The 15,859-nt window shown below is 47.9% G+C and overlaps 3 protein-coding genes across 4 annotated transcripts in view; all 3 read left to right on the top strand.

The window, feature by feature from the left end:
* The first annotated feature begins 10 nt into the window (after window positions 1-10).
* Window positions 11-4,085, top strand: actr3b (actin related protein 3B). 2 transcript variants are annotated; one of them, XM_034572423.1, is made up of 12 exons: window positions 14-284; window positions 496-551; window positions 630-754; window positions 841-951; window positions 1,220-1,315; window positions 1,447-1,554; window positions 1,637-1,780; window positions 2,103-2,276; window positions 2,463-2,555; window positions 2,647-2,772; window positions 3,105-3,188; window positions 3,458-4,085. In XM_034572423.1, exons 1-12 carry the CDS (start codon window positions 241-243, stop codon window positions 3,551-3,553), a joined length of 1,257 nt encoding a protein of 418 aa, XP_034428314.1. In that variant the 5' UTR covers window positions 14-240; the 3' UTR covers window positions 3,554-4,085. The 2 variants fall into 2 exon arrangements, with proteins under 2 accessions (XP_034428315.1, XP_034428314.1); XM_034572424.1 differs by lacking the exons at window positions 1,447-1,554; window positions 1,637-1,780 and having other exon boundaries at window positions 11-284.
* Window positions 4,086-4,779: 694 nt separating this feature from the next.
* Window positions 4,780-7,382, top strand: LOC117754275 (DNA repair protein XRCC2-like). Its single transcript, XM_034573102.1, has 3 exons — window positions 4,780-4,793; window positions 6,479-6,688; window positions 7,081-7,382. The coding sequence occupies exons 1-3, from the start codon at window positions 4,780-4,782 to the stop codon at window positions 7,367-7,369; spliced, it is 513 nt and encodes a 170-aa protein (XP_034428993.1). The 3' UTR covers window positions 7,370-7,382.
* Window positions 7,383-8,144: 762 nt separating this feature from the next.
* LOC117753901 (histone-lysine N-methyltransferase 2C-like) overlaps window positions 8,145-15,859 on the top strand; it is a 46,368-nt gene continuing 38,653 nt past the window's right edge. The window contains exons 1-13 of the mRNA XM_034572402.1: window positions 8,145-8,387; window positions 11,433-11,657; window positions 12,024-12,103; window positions 12,225-12,828; window positions 12,937-13,116; window positions 13,240-13,262; window positions 13,584-13,667; window positions 13,808-13,917; window positions 14,011-14,161; window positions 14,484-14,655; window positions 14,936-15,050; window positions 15,135-15,298; window positions 15,424-15,821. Coding sequence (XP_034428293.1) covers window positions 8,374-8,387; window positions 11,433-11,657; window positions 12,024-12,103; window positions 12,225-12,828; window positions 12,937-13,116; window positions 13,240-13,262; window positions 13,584-13,667; window positions 13,808-13,917; window positions 14,011-14,161; window positions 14,484-14,655; window positions 14,936-15,050; window positions 15,135-15,298; window positions 15,424-15,821 — 2,320 coding nt within the window. The 5' untranslated portion in view covers window positions 8,145-8,373. The remainder of the gene's footprint in view (window positions 8,388-11,432; window positions 11,658-12,023; window positions 12,104-12,224; window positions 12,829-12,936; window positions 13,117-13,239; window positions 13,263-13,583; window positions 13,668-13,807; window positions 13,918-14,010; window positions 14,162-14,483; window positions 14,656-14,935; window positions 15,051-15,134; window positions 15,299-15,423; window positions 15,822-15,859) is intronic.

Raw genomic sequence — 15,859 nt, forward strand, 5'->3', positions numbered from 1 at the left:
TCACACACACACACACTCTCACACACACACATACACACTCTGGTTAATACTCAGATCAGTTTCTATTTTCTTCATCGTTCCCTCCGACCCGGAACTGTTCCGAGGGGGGGGGTCGAGAGGTATAGAAATAGACAGAGTCTCTCTCTGTCCCTCTCTCTCTGTCTCTCTCTCTCTCTCTCTCTCTCTCTCTCTCTCTCTCTCTGCACTGATCCGGTCACAACAACAGATCTGAACCTCAACATGTCTCTGCAGCCTTCTCCCTGCGTCATAGACTGTGGGACCGGGTGAGGACACACTGTGACGTCATGTGTTTTTATCATCATGTATTTAGATAGAGAGCAGGCCTGTGTGTGTGTGTGTGTGTGTGTGTGTGTGTGTGTGTGTGTTACCTCTGGTCTTGGATGCTCCTCTGTAAACAAACCTTCCCTATTTTAGACAAGTGTCTGTGATTGGCCCAATCTGTTTACTAACAGTGTTGAATCTGTGTGATGGCAGGTACACGAAGATTGGTTACGCTGGAAACACAGAGCCGCAGTTCATCATGCCGTCATGTAAGAACCACGCAGTCACACATGTAATGCTCATATTTCATATCTGTCATGTATGTTTACGTGTGTATGTGGGGCCAGGCATCGCCATCAAAGAGTCGGCCAGCATAGGAGAACAGGCCCAGAGGAGACTTGTACAAGGAGTTGACGACCTGGACTTCTACATTGGAGACGAGGCTGTAGACAAACCCAACTATGCAACAAAGGTTCAAGAAGCGTGCCATTTTTGTATCTTCTGCTCTCATGTTCTCCTTCTGTCTCAGGTTCTCTTCTGCTCTCATATTCTGTTTAGTGGCCGATCCGTCATGGGATGGTGGAAGACTGGGATCTGATGGAGAAGTTTATGGAGCAGGTCATCTTCAAGTACCTTCGAGCAGAACCTGAGGACCACAGTTTCCTCATGGTGGGTACATTGTTAAGGAGAGTGTGGTGTTCTACTCGTAGGTTCCACGGGTGCTGGAGGAGGTTGTTATTAAGGAGGAAGTAGAGATCCTTGAGGTGGTCCAGTCAGATGATTGAACAGGTTCCAGGTGTCCACTGGGAGATTAGAGACGTCCTTGAGTTGGTTCCAGATGTTGGGAGGGTTTGGAGGAGGTTGTATCAGCCCTGGAGCAGGTTTAGAGGGTTTTAAGTTCCTTTGTGTGTGTGTGTGTGTGTGTGTGTGTGTTTAGACAGAGCCTCCTCTCAACACTCCAGAGAACAGAGAGTACCTGGCTGAGATCATGTTTGAGACCTTCAACATACCTGGACTCTACATCGCTGTACAGGTGAGACGCGTGTTGTTGACCACCATAATAGTCACATGACAGATTTTCCAGGTAGATGTCAGAAGGGTCCTTGAAAGGGACCTTGAGGTGCTTGAGGAGGTTCCAGTGTAATGAGTGTGTCCTCCTGTCAGGCAGTGCTCGCGTTAGCAGCGTCCTGGACGTCCCGGCCGGTCGGACAGAGGTCTCTGACCGGCATCGTCATCGACAGCGGAGATGGAGTCACACACACCATCCCTGTGGTCAGACACGATATCATTTTAAATGTACTGGCTGTTGTTTTGAGCGTCTCTGCTCACTGATTGGTTGCTGTGGCTGTGACAGGCTGAGGGCTTCGTGATTGGCAGCTGTATAAAACACATCCCCATCGCAGGGCGGGACATTACCTTCTTCATCCAACAGCTGCTCAGAGACAGAGAGGTGGGGATTCCCCCGGAGCAGTCGCTGGAGACCGCCAAGGCAGTCAAGGTGAACTCCTCCTCTTCATCAACTGCTCCTCCTCAAAGAGATGCTTTGAAATCAAAAGGTGTCTCACTGGGTTATTTGCCTGCACACTGCCGACACCTAGTGGCCAGAGGGAAAATATTTGAGTTTTCTGTCCGTCTGTCCCATTGTTGTGAATTTGAACATGATATCTCAAGAACACAGTGAAGGAATTTCTTCAAATTTGGTACAAATGTTCAGGTGGACTCAAAGATGACTGACACTGTGGTGGTTAGGGTTAGTGGTGGAGGCATACAACCGCAGGGCAGTAATTCTAGTTGTGTGTATTTTGTGTGTCTGTGTGTAGGAGCGGTACTGTTACATCTGTCCAGACATTGTGAAGGAGTTCACTAAGTACGACTGTGACCCGGGGAAATGGATCAAACAGTTCCATGGAGTAAATGCCGTCAGTCAGACCGCCTTCCACATCGACGTGGGCCATGAACGCTTCCTGGGCCCAGAGATCTTCTTCCACCCGGAGGTAACTCAATGTTTTCAGAGAAAAACTACAAGAGAAACTAAAATGGTCAAAAGTGACATCATCAATGAGCTGATCATGCGGAAGGAGGCAGCTGGTTTCCACAAACTCATAAAGTTCAGCTAAAGTTCATGTTTGTGTTGTAATCAATTGATAAAGTGATAAAGAATGTCATTGTGTGTTTTGCAGTTTGCTAACCCAGACTTCATGCAGCCCATCTCTGATGTCGTGGATGAGGTCATTCAGAGTTGTCCAATCGATGTGAGGAGGCCGCTCTACAAGGTACCACAGATATGTTGTTGTTTTCAGATGTCTCACTCTGCAGAAAACTTTGAACCCCAGGTGTTTTGAACTAAAAGTGTGCCTGTGTCAGAACATCGTGTTGTCCGGAGGATCCACCATGTTCAGAGACTTTGGCCGGCGGCTGCAGAGAGACCTGAAGAGGGTGGTTGATGCCCGACTGAGACTGAGTGAAGAGCTGAGTGGAGGACGGATAAAGGTCAGAGCACAGAGACTCAAACCAACAACAGGTCTTTCATCCTTCATGTAAAAAATGTTAAATCTAAAGTCAAACATACAAAACAAACATGAACGAAGCAGTTGTAAAGACTCGCTCCAACATGGCCTGTATGACAGATGTAGTTCAAATGTGCCTGTCGTCTCGGCCCAGGCTCCTCCCCCGATGATGTCCTCTGACAGTGGGACATCACCTGTTGTAGGAAAAGTTGTCGTGAACCTCAGCACACTCTTGATTTGATGTTTGTTAGCTTGAAGTTTCTCCTCTTTACTCTGCTGATGACTCATCGACTCACTGATCATTTTAATTTGCAGCCGAAGCCGATGGAGATTCAGGTTGTAACACATCCCATGCAGCGTTACGCAGTCTGGTTTGGAGGCTCCATGCTGGCATCCACGGTAACCACACCCACACAATCCCACACACATGCACTTTAGTTCACAGGATCCTCAGTGACTTCCTGATCCAGTTCTGAACTTAACCCCGACTCTGATCTGTGACGTATGAACGTTGTGACGTCACCGTGAAGGTCCTCGCAAAGACAGATAAACAAGAGCTCACACATGTCTCAAATGGTTAAAACGCTCTACTTCAGTAGCAGTGTATTTGTTTGTTGATATTTGTTTTTGTTTGTTGTTTTGTGTGTATTTATTGTTTGTGTCTGCAGCCGGAGTTTCTCCAGGCGTGTCACTCGAAAAAGGACTACGATGAGATAGGACCGAGCATCTGTCGACACAACCCTGTGTTCGGCATCATGTCCTGATGCCGTTTGTAGCTACAGAGTGCTAGCGTGTTAGCCCATTAGCCTACTACATTATCAGCCTGTTTGGCCTTTGAACCTACTGCCCATTAGATAGCCAGCCTGTTAGCCTGTTAGCCTGTTGCCCTCTTTACCTGCCATCTGTTAGCCACCAGTCACTGAGCTGTTAGCATCTCTGTCCCTTGCCCCATGCATTTTTCAGTCCACTAGGCTACCAGACTGTTAGCATACTAGCTCAGCCTCAGCAGGCACATGGAGGTCTGGAGCAAGTGAAGCACACACAGTTAGAAATCAGTGAATCAGTTTCCAGTCTTCACTCAGAGCGATGACGGACGAGAACACGAGCTGACACCACATCTGTTGCAGGTTCAAGTCCAGACGTCTTCATCCAGACTGTCTCTGAAACTGTTCCAAACAAAAAGCCAAGGAAAGGATCTATTTTCTTGTTTCTGACGTAAAGATGTTCGCCTCTTCACTCCTACCTTGCTTTGTGGGTGCATAGTTGTCCTCCAGCTCTCAGTCCCTGTGTTAGCATGTTAGCTGTTGTCTTTAAGTTTCATTACGCTGGGCCCCAGAGGACAGTCCAGGTATATCTGTGACTTTTGATGGCAGATCAGCAGATATTGTTCTGTTTCCTTCACATCCGTCATAAAGAAACTGTTCCGTTTAACTGATTTGGTTTATTTTGAGTATGATTAACTTCCAGAAGTGACTGAATCACAAACTGTGAGTAACTGTGTGTGTTTGTGTTGATGAATCATAAACGACTGCAGTCAGAGTGTCTATATTTATAGAAAACAGTGGAACAGTCATAACCTCAGTAACACTGTCAGCTGGAGCGTGGTGCATTCAGGAAATACAGAATGTGTTTTTATTCATAATTACAGCTTCTGTACTTGTGGGGATTTCATTGGGTCTTTATTTGCATTTGTTTAAGTACAACATACAGATACTTGTCAGTACTTACTTTGAAGTTGTTGGTACTTACTCTGGTACGACTCCAGATTGTTGGGCTCAGGTATGTGCGGCTGATGAATGTATTGATCATCACATTGTGATCAGGTGACTTGTGGTTTGGACCAGTCTCTGAGCAGATGGCAACCAGCGAGCGTATAAACGAGCCGACAGAGATTTAGCTTTATGTTGACACACGTCTGCAGTGATCCGATGAATGTTCACGATCTGTGGATGGAGACTGAGCAACTGTCAATAAACACTCCACCTCCAACATGACTGCTTCCAGGTAGTGACACAAATATAACGTAGAAAACCAGGAAGTATTCTGCACCTCTCATTGGTCAGTGCTCCTCAGGGACAAGTGGACATATTGTCACAAAGATGCTGACCAGGTGACCCAGCTCGCAGGTACAGGGGACAACATCAGCATTTACGGTGAAACAGGAACAGGAAATGACGTAGCTCACACAGGCGGAAGAAGAGAAGAAGTTCACGTTGAAATGAGTGAAAGCGGCGTTCAGGTTTGAATACGTTACTTTATATTACATTTAACTAAGTAATCAGAGTATTTGTGTTGAAGTTCACCGCACAGTTTTATTTAACGGGCTGTCACGTGTTTTCTGTTTCACGATAAAAGTCTGAAATACTTTTCAAAGTAAAAGTCGGGGAAAAAACCGCAGCTTTCATGTATTGATAAAGAATCACCAGCAGGTGGCGAACTGGTAGTAAGAGTAATGGAGTACCAGTAGTAACTGAGTAAGAGTAGTAACAGTTATAGAGTAAGAGTAGTAACAGTTATAGAGTAAGAGTAGTAACAGTTATAGAGTAAGAGTAGTAACAGTTATAGAGTAAGAGTAGTAACAGTTATAGAGTAAGAGTAGTAACAGTTATAGAGTAAGAGTAGTAACAGTTATAGAGTAAGAGTAGTAGTAAATAGATTTTCAGGGGCCATCTGGTTTAAAGGACTTTCTGTTGTTGACTGCCCTGTGTTTAATACAGGAGGTGGCCCAGTCTATGACCTGGAGAAGACAAAGTGTTTAATACAGGACGTGGCCCAGTCTATGACCTGGAGAAGACAAAGTGTTTAATACAGGAGGTGGCCCAGTCTATGACCTGGAGAAGACAAAGTGTTTAATACAGGACGTGGCCCAGTCTATGACCTGGAGAAGACAAAGTGTTTAATACAGGAGGTGGCCCAGTCTATGACCTGGAGAAGACAAAGTGTTTAATACAGGACGTGGCCCAGTCTATGACCTGGAGAAGACAAAGTGTTTAATACAGGAGGTGGCCCAGTCTATGACCTGGAGAAGACAAAGTGTTTAATACAGGACGTGGCCCAGTCTATGACCTGGAGAAGACAAAGTGTTTAATACAGGACGTGGCCCAGTCTATGACCTGGAGAAGACAAAGTGTTTAATACAGGAGGTGGCCCAGTCTATGACCTGGAGAAGACAAAGTGTTTAATACAGGACGTGGCCCAGTCTATGACCTGGAGAAGACAAAGTGTTTAATACAGGAGGTGGCCCAGTCTATGACCTGGAGAAGACAAAGTGTTTAATACAGGAGGTGGCCCAGTCTATGACCTGGAGAAGACAAAGTGTTTAATACAAGTGCAGTCAGCTCATAGATCCTGTCACCACATGTCACACACACACACACACACACACACACACACACACACACACACACACACACACACACACACACACACACACACACACACACACACACACAGCTTCGTTGTCTCTCTCTCTCTTCATGTGTGTCCAGCTCTCTCTACCAGCTCGCCCTTAGCTGGGTCAGATGAGGAGGTGTTGCGTTCGTGTCTGTCTCGCCTCCTGGTCGTCCACTGCTCCTGCTCCTGCTGCTGCTCCTCCTCCTGCTGCTGCTGCTCCTCCTCCTGCTGCTGCTGCTGCTGCTGCTGCTCCTCCTCCTCCTGCTCCTGCTCCTCCTCCTGCTCCTGCTCCTCCTCCTCCTCCTCCTCCTCCTGCTCCTGCTCCTGCTCCTGCTCCTCCTCCACTTCCTGGAGAACTCCTTCTCATCGAGGCCTGGTCTGGCACTCCTCCTTATTGACAGCATCTCTGCTTTCTATTGGCTGGATCGCTGCGAGGGCGGGGCCAGCTTTGCAGAGCAGGAGGACAAGCTCAGCAAATGTTCAGAGCTGCTGGGCCGACTGCTCAGGTGGATATCCATCAATGAAGGTTCCTGGTCCATTAGAGGGTTCTAGTGTTGCAATAGGTGGATTCAATGATTATTTTGGAAGTTGTAATGGTTCATAAGGAGGTTCTTGTGACCCCTGAGGAGGTTTTAGTGGATTTTACAGTTCAATCAGTTCAGCAGGTGGAAAAACCTCTAGAATTTCCCCAGTGACTGCAAAGGAAGTTCTAAGGTTCTAATGTTTCTGTTTCAGGACTGAAAGAAGTTGAACGAACTGTGAGAAAATTTAGCATTTCTAAATTTTAGGTGGTTGATGAAGCTGATGTTTATTCGTTCTTAAAGAACCACACAGAACTGAAGAACCTGTAAACATTTCAAAGCTTTGAGTCAGTTCCATCTGTGGTTCTTCCTCTCAGGGATTACAGAATCACTGTCTTTGCCACCTGCCACGCCATCAGGAGGAGCCACAGTGGAGCCTCCTCGGACTCGGACCGACCATACCTCTGTCGCCCCTGGCAACGACTGGTGACCCACCGGCTGCTGTGCACACGACAGGAGGCTCCTAATAACGTGTCCGCCACAGCAGGAAGCAGCGAGGAGCAGGGGAGGCGCCAGGTCTTCACTGTCCACTGCACCTCCTGTGGGACCAAGGCTCCAAGGAGCAGCTCCTTCTACGTGATGGACGGAGGAGTGGAGTTCACCTGAAATTCTCCTTTCTTTCATGAGTGGAGTTCAGAAAGGTTTGTAGAGAAGCAGGGGTTGTACTGATTTTCTTCTCCGTTGAACTGATCGAACCTGTTTACTGATACTGAACCTGTGACTCAGAACAAGATAAGAGAGTAATAAAGAAAATACTTGATACTTGTTTCTGTTCTGGAAGGGTCCAGAGGTCCTTACTATGGATCTTGATGTAAATGAGGTTCTAGGAGGTTCTCGAGATTGTAATGGTAATTCCTGTGCTCATTTGGAGACTCTACTGAGGAGGATCTACAGGTCATATAAAAACTTCCCTGATGTGGTAAATATGGATGTTCCAGTGGAGCCTCCAGGTATCTATGTTGTCATAGAAAGGATCATCTAATGACTATCAGGAGGTTCTGAGGAGGCCCAGATGGGTTTATGGACCGTCAGTGTTCTACAATGTAGTTTTGTGGTAATGAAGGTTCTAACAATTCTGAAGACTCTATTATTCAATAAAGATATGTATTATTATAATTTTTTAAATATATATATTTAAATTTGTATTATTTTATTTGGAGAGGACAGCGAGAGAGTGGAGGAAGACATGCCGCCCCCGCTACGGGTGAGGCCTAGCCTCAATGGGGGGGCAGCTCTACCAGGTGAGCTATACGCCGCCCCTATGACTGTATTATTTAATAAAAATAATGATATAATGATATTAGATGACTGTGTTTAATAAAGATGAAGCTATAATAATGATTTAATGATTATACATTATAATACACTGGTGGGGATGTGGTCCCTGAGGAACACCTCCAGCAGCAGCAGTCCGGATCCTTGCGAGTCCAGTCCGGGATTTCAGGTCTGATGACAGAGGCCGTCTCACCAGAGCAGCGCTGAACCAGATCCCTCCGCGGGGTCACACACTTTTTACACTAACACAGAAACGGAGTGAGACGCGGACTCGGATCAAGCGACTCGCTTCAGACCGTCACCCGGAGGATCGTCGTCTTTTCCGGTTGTAACAGATGAACTCTGCCCGGTAAGCGGCTGAGCTCCGGGCGGCAGTGAGTGTTTTCACGGACCTACTTCTCCTGCTGGCGCTGACAGGCGGTGCTTCGGTCGCTCCCAAACATGGCCTCCATGACGGAGCGACCGCTTCAACTTTAATTTTCTCCAGCTTTCACGAGAAAAGCGTCGTTTTCTGTCTCCGCTGCTCGGGAATGTTCGCTGGGACGCGCTCGCCACGGCGGAGCGGTGACGCGGGTGTGATCCGTCAGAGAAGTTCGCTGCTGCTGTGAGCGCGTCGGTTGAAGTTGGAAAGCTGGAGAGGAAAAGGAGAATCTCATCAAACCAGTAAGGACGTGTTTTCTCCTCCCGTCGACCCCCGAGCAGCGGAATCCTCCTCCTCGCGTCGGTCTCCGGCTCCTGCGGGCACCGGGCGCTCGAAGTGCGGCGGGATTCGCACAGAGGAGCCGGGCTGCGCTCGTTTCTGGTGCGCGCTAACAGCTAGCCTGCCAGCTAATGCTAATGCTAACAGAGAGGTGATCAGTCAACTGGGCGGTCCGAGGAAGCTAACGGCTAACGGCTAACTGTGTTTCCGCGGCTCAGTCAGTGTCGATGATCGATCTGTGAACGGAAGCTTCAGGTGACGTCACCTCAGTGTGACGCCGACAACACTCACCTGTTCTGCGTCACTTTGATTGTTGATCAGTAAAAAGGTAGTTTGACTCAGTTGTGAACAGATGTGACGTCAACACTTCAGAGAAACGCAGACCTGAAACATCTGGAGGTTTGAACTGATCGATCAGAACAGATGTGTGACTGATCAGTGACGTCACTGTAGTTATGACATGTGACCCTGTTGTAATCAGATGTGTGTAGTTGTGTGTAGTTTGTAGTTGAAGGTGTTGTGTCAGGTGATGTGATCGCACCAGATGATCTGCTGGGATCAGATCATTAAAACACAGTGACAACTTTCTGATCCTTCAATCATCGCAAATAGTTGTGTAAGAAACTAATGTGGACCCAGGACTCGTTCACACCTTGTTTGTTTCAGACCTTCAGACTTTTCAGTTTAGTGTGAACCCACATATCACATGTGAAAGGATTTGAACTAGTGTGGAATTACTGTAGTACTGTAGTACTGCGCCTGAAGGTGCTGATGCTGCTAGTGATACATCATGATGTTACCATGGCAACCAAATGAAGCGCTTCATTCATGTTCTCCATTCAAACAGAAAGACGCCATCTACAAACCAATCAGAGTCAAGTATAGGTAGACTCCGCCCACGTAGGTGATGACGACAGGACGTGCTCTTCATCGTATGGTCTGATTTAAAAAGTTCAACGTAAGAAATAGAAACTACATTGAAGTTTTAAGTAAATTAATGCAACCTATTCAGGAACGTCAGTGTTTCTGATGTTGTAGCGAGTGTTTCCTAGTCAGGTGTGTTTTTGTACCTTACATCGTGTTGAGCTGTCGGTTGCCATGCTTCACTGACACGCACACTGAAAACACTGGAACGATGCACTCGGTCACATATGAGTATTGGAGCAGTGATGAGATGGTCAGGAGCCCCTCCCATGGTCAGGGGCCCCTTCCATGGTCAGGAGCCCCTCCCATGGTCAGGGGCCCCTTCCATGGTCAGGGGCCCCTTCCATGGTCAGGAGCCCCTCCCATGGTCAGGGGCCCCTTCCATGGTCAGGGGCCCCTTCCATGGTCAGGAGCCCCTCCCATGGTCAGGAGCCCCTTCCATGGTCAGGGGCCCCTTCCATGGTCAGGAGCCCCTCCCATGGTCAGGGGCCCCTCCCATGGTCAGGGGCCCCTGGGCCTCAGGCTGTCCCCATAGTCGCAGGTAGCAGGGGCTGTGGTGAGGAGGCATCAGGGTTTAAACCATCATTAAAACCGCAAATATCAGTGATAAATAATCAACAGATGGTCAACAGAAAACTGAAAAATGGTCCCAGCTCCTCACATGGAGATTAGATGCTTTTCGACGTTGAATCTTTTGGAATCAGACCTTTCACTGTTAAAATGGACTTAATTATAACCTGTGATCGTTATAACCACTCGATTGATTGATTGAAAATATTCTGCAGACAAATCAATAATGAAATCATAGTTGGAGATAGTTTCATAAGTGACTAAGTTGAAACTCTGAAATACTAATAATGATATTAGACTTTGAGTGACAGGTAACTTGAAAGAATAATGCAAAGAAAAACAATACATCAAGTCTACAGGGGTCAAAGGTCACTGATGTTTACTGTTGAATCCTTGGGTTCTGGGAGGTCGTGTGCTGTGATTGGCTGGATGATCTGCTTGTCGTAATGATAGACAGGTTGTCAGAGGGTTACTGGGCCACTCGGCTGTATTTTACTGGACTCTGATGGATAGTGTTTCTTATCACATGACCATTCACGTCCACTGGTCATGTGATGTAAACAGGAAGTAGATGGTCTCCTCTGCAGTTGGTTGCTTAGTAACAGAAACTCCTCTGAAGGAGGAGCAGTGATGGTGAAGAGTCAGAGCAGGGACGACGAGGTGGAACTGTAACTGACAGGAAGTGTTAGCGACGCTTTGTGTTCACCGCTGGTAGTCGAGTCACGTTACTGATGAGAACCAATCAGGAAGAGAACGTGTCATCGTTTACTAAAGTCTCACTTTCTGTTCAGACTCAAGCAGAGTTTTCAAACTGAAACGAGACCAGTTTGCACGAGTCTCAGATTCAGAGGCTGGAAAACGAATGTGTTGGTGTGGGCGGAGCCTCGATCATCACTGCTACATTAGACACAACCTGCACAGGTGTCAACAAACATTATCCATAGTTTTTTCTGCAGTGTATCCAGGTCACATTGATGACATCATTATTATGAATCAATAATCAATACTGTGTATATATGAAGCTTTTAGATGTTCATTCTGTGTGTCTCGTATGAAGGCTGATATACATATAAACTTTATTACTTATATTCTTAATATTACTTTTACACATTGTGAATGAAAGAATGGAATTTTATTTGTTGTGTCTTTAAAACAGTTCAAATCTAAGCCCCTTTCTTTCCGATTTTTGATTTTACTCAGAATGCCATCTGAGGCTCAGTCTCAGGAGCCTCGTGACAGGGGACCGCCCCCACCTGTCACTCGGGCCGGACGCAGTGCTCAGCTGGCCAAAGCCGCTGCCACAAGCCTCTTAAGCGAGAGGCGGTCCCGTGGGCGACCTCGGAAAGATGGTAGCGGCGGCCGCTCTGCTCCCCTGGCCCCTCCTGCTCCTCCGTCTCCTCCTCCAACTCCCAAATCAAGGAAGAAGTAAGTGAGACTGTGACAAGTTGTTAGACGCCACACAACTCCTGCAGAGCTCAGTCCGTCTATCTGTTTGTTTCTAAAGCATAAAAATATTGGTCAGGTTTTGAAGTGTTTTCAGCTCCTGGTGAATCCTGTTATCAAAACTTTTTAACCAGCGATGGAGTCGACACTGCCGCTGCTTCCACAAATTAATCTCCGACAAACTTTTGTGTTGCAGTGAATTGTCTTCATTTATTGAATCAGGCTTTTAATTAAAATATATAAGTCTGATGTTTCGGCCATAAGACAAATCTGAGTATACTGATCATGTGACAAACAGGTAGAGACATGTGACCATGTGTGTTTCTCTGCATTTGTGTGTGTGTGTAGGGGGCCGAGTCGAGGCCGAGCCCAGGTAGAGGATAAGAAGAGCATGGACGCCACGGAGAAGAAATCCGCCCACAAGACGGGTAAGAGGGTGTAGAAATCAAACACACCTTCATTCACATGTGTGACACGGACGGCACCTGTGACATGACCTGGTTTCATGTTACAGTTCTGTGGTTCATTGTTTGTATTTGTGGTTCACAGAGGTGACGGAGAAGACCACAGGACGCCGTCGATCATCCTCCAGGAGGAAATCTAACACAAAGCCTGACCCCGACCCAGAACCAAGCCAAGAAAGGTTTAGTCCAGAGTCTAAGCTGGACCCTGATCCACTTGGTCCCACAATCCCAGTCTCCAGCCCAGAACCAGCCCACTGTACTGATAAGGACAGAACCAGCCCTGGTCCTCCTGCCGACCTCCCGACCTACAGTCCTGGACCAGAACCTCGACTCAGCCCCCTGCCCACCTCCCTGTCCCTGGACCACAGTCCGGTTCAAAGCCCCGCCTCAACCCCCAGACCAGCTCCTGATCCTGTGGAGGAGGGCCGGCCCGGGCCAAGCCATAGCCCCGCCCCCACAGAGGTGGACTGCAGTCCCTGCAGGGTTCCCATGGAGACAGAAGGGGGTGCGGCAAGTCCTGGGGTTAGTCCCATGGGGCATAGTCCAGCTCCGAGTCTCTGCTCCAATCTCCTAGTGTCCCCCTGTCCCCAGCTGGAGGACGATGACTCGCTGTCCCCGCTGTTCCAACGCTCTCTGTCAGAGGACTCCGGGGGCTCGCCCAACCACAGCCTGGGACACAGCAAAAAACGGTGAGACGGTGTGTGTGTCTGTGTGTTTGTGTGTGTCTACCCACCTGCCCATCCAGCTCTGAACACACTCACTCTCTCCCTGTGTACACCTTGTCTTTTGCCCCACAGTCTGAAGCAGTGTGCCTTCTGTTACCATGACGACAAGCTTCCTCTGGGCCAGGGCCGCCTGGTGGTGTTCGGCCCGACGCCTGGCTACATCCCCCTCCACATCCTAAACCGCAGAGCGTCCTCTGACCGAGATAGCGACTGCCACGACCACTGCTACCGTGGCAACCAGGCCCCACCCATGTGAGTAACCTCACTTCCTGTTTATACCCTTCAATACAAAGTCACACCACCTAGATAAGAATTGACATTCCCATAATAATCAAGTCAGTTAACCTATGTGTGTGTGTGTGCGTGTGCGTGTAGGTGCAGCAGTCCGGAGCAGTGTGGTGAGTACACTACATTCATATTACCAACAGCTGTCACATGACCATTCATGTACACTGGTCTTATGGTGTATACAGGAAGCACACGGTCTACCCTGGAGTTGGTTGCTTAGTTACAGAAAATACTACGAACTATTCTGAAGCATTGACGTAAAATACTTTTGTGAAATGGATTTAAAGCGAGGAGCATGTTACCAATCAGTTCAGAAAGCCCATGATGTCATAGGTGTGTGACATCACCAGTATGACGTGTAGAGTAACAACGTGTGAGTGCTGCAGTGATGTCAGGAGGTTACACTGTGTTGATGTGTGTTGTTGTTTCAGAGTCTTCCTCAGAGTTTGTGGAGCAGCTTGGACCCATCGGCCTCCCACATGACATCAACGTCCAATCACTGTTCGACCCCACAGGTACAGAAAGTTACGGGTTCCTCATCTTCTCCACCTGTGTGTGTGTGTTTGTGTTTGTAAAACTGACTCTCTCTCTGTCTGTGTGTGTGTGTGTGTGTGTGTGTGTGTGTGTGTGTGTGTGTGTGTGTGTGTGAACGCAGGTCAGTGCTGTGCTCACCTGCAGTGTGCAGCTTGGTCGGAGGGGGTGTGTCGAGGCGAGGGCCAATCACTGCTCTATGTTGACAAAGCCATCGACTCAGGAAGCACACAGGTCATTTTCTATCTGATCAATATCTGATAAGTACCTGCACAACAAAGATGAAAACAGCCTCACTAAGCCCCGCCTCCTCTCTCACCTATCCAGGTGTGTGCGTTCTGCCGTCGGCTCGGGGCGACGCTGCGTTGCCGGGAAACTAGCTGTGGGCGGAGCTACCACTTCCCCTGTGCTGCTGCTGCCGGGGCTCATCAGGACTGGAACCAGAGACACACACTGTGTACAAGACACAGACAAACAGGTACACACACACGGTGCACAAGACAGACACACACTGTTGTTGGTGTATAAAGAAGCTGGTGTGTGATGACATCGCTGTGACCAGTGACATGAGGTTTGGTAGAATGTGATTGGTTTTGATGTAGATGAACGTTACTCACTGTTCAGAGTCCCCTGACCATAAACCACGATTACCAAGCATCGCTTGTAGCTCTTTTGATCTCCTCTTCTTCTATGGTGGTGTAACAGCAGCGACTGGAGCATCAGCTCCCCCTGCTGGTCATCATCAGCTGCTCAGGAGGAAACGTTAAAAGTTTTACTAAATCCAAATTTTCTCTCTCCAGTCTCTTCGCAGTGTGTGTTGTGTTTGGGTTCCAGTGATGTCAGCAGTCTGTTGATGTGTTGCTGCTGTGGTAACTGTTACCATGGCAGCTGCCTGGATCCCCCTCTGGTCTCCTCCCCCCTGTGCCGGGCCGGCTGGCATTGTCCTGAGTGTCGAGTGTGTCAGAGCTGCAGGTAACACACAGTCACCATCAAAACTGATGGATTCATGTCTGTCCAGACTCATGATGTCACAGTGAAGTTGACCTTTGACCACCAAAACATAATCAATTTATCTCTTGAGTCATTGTGAATGAATGAATGATTTTAACCAAATTTGAAGAAAGTGCCTCAAGGTGTCACTGAGATATCACACTGACGGACGACCTGTAAACATTAAGATCCAAACATTAGTAACATGTAAACAACAACATACTATAAACCCTGTACCCCCCCAACCCCCACCCTGTGTTAGGTTGCGAGGCGATAATGGTGTGTTGCTGGTGTGTGAGCGCTGTGATAAAACTTATCACCGACACTGTCTCACACCACCTCTGGATCACACGCCGAGCACGAGCTGGAGCTGCCATGTGAGATAAACAAACACACACACACTGGTGTCAGTATTGATCTTCGGACATACCCGTTTGATCTCAAAACCTCTATTTCTTCAGAATTGCAGAACCTGCCGTCACTGTGGTGTGAGGTCATCAGGCCAGTGGGCCAATCACCCGTTTTTGTGCGAGTCTTGTGACCCAGCCCTGCCCTGCCCTCTCTGTGGCCACACGCCTGACCTCTACACACCCGAGGAGTACCTCACCTGCACCTGCTGCTATAGGTACACACACACGCACAATTATTTGCAAAGTTAATTCCAATCTTTGGGCTACTGAGGCACACTTTCTTTGATTGATGATTGAAATTGAGCTAAAATAAACATTTTATTTCCGTGTTGTGTTACAGGTGTGTCCATACAGCGTGTATTGTCCAGACTGGGGAGGGCAGGGCAGGGTCTGAAAGTTACATCTGCTCCACCTGCAGGCATCAGGAGGAGGATATAATTCCAAACAGTCTAATCCCACACAGTCCTACTCCAGCCCTGCCAATCAGTTCCACACAGGCATCACCTATTAGCATTTCTCAGCCAACAATCTGCAATCAGGATCCACCCATGAGTCGTTCCACTCATAGCCCAGTCCAGCTCGACTGCTTAGAGCCACCACAGAGTCCTACCAAAACCATGTGCACACCATTACTGCAAAGTCTTACACCATCTCGTCCTGATCCATCAGCACTGCAAAGTCCTTCACCTACTAATCAACATTCATCAGAGCTTCAACACAGTCCTGAACTTACTCAACCTGATCCTTCAAAATTCCAAGAACGGCCTACATCTACT

Source organism: Hippoglossus hippoglossus, chromosome 20 (genome assembly GCF_009819705.1).
Source record: "Hippoglossus hippoglossus isolate fHipHip1 chromosome 20, fHipHip1.pri, whole genome shotgun sequence".
Classification (NCBI taxonomy): Eukaryota; Metazoa; Chordata; class Actinopteri; order Pleuronectiformes; family Pleuronectidae; genus Hippoglossus; species Hippoglossus hippoglossus.

Coding starts and splice junctions, on each gene's coding strand:
- LOC117754275 (XM_034573102.1), top strand. Junction 6,689..7,080: donor CTGCTGGGCCGACTGCTCAG/GTGGATATCCAT, acceptor TCTTCCTCTCAG/GGATTACAGAATCACTGTCT.
- actr3b (XM_034572423.1), top strand. CDS start 241: ATGTCTCTGCAGCCTTCTCCCTGCGTCATAGACTGTGGGACCGG. Junction 2,773..3,104: donor TGAGTGGAGGACGGATAAAG/GTCAGAGCACAG, acceptor TTTAATTTGCAG/CCGAAGCCGATGGAGATTCA. Junction 3,189..3,457: donor GCTCCATGCTGGCATCCACG/GTAACCACACCC, acceptor TTGTGTCTGCAG/CCGGAGTTTCTCCAGGCGTG.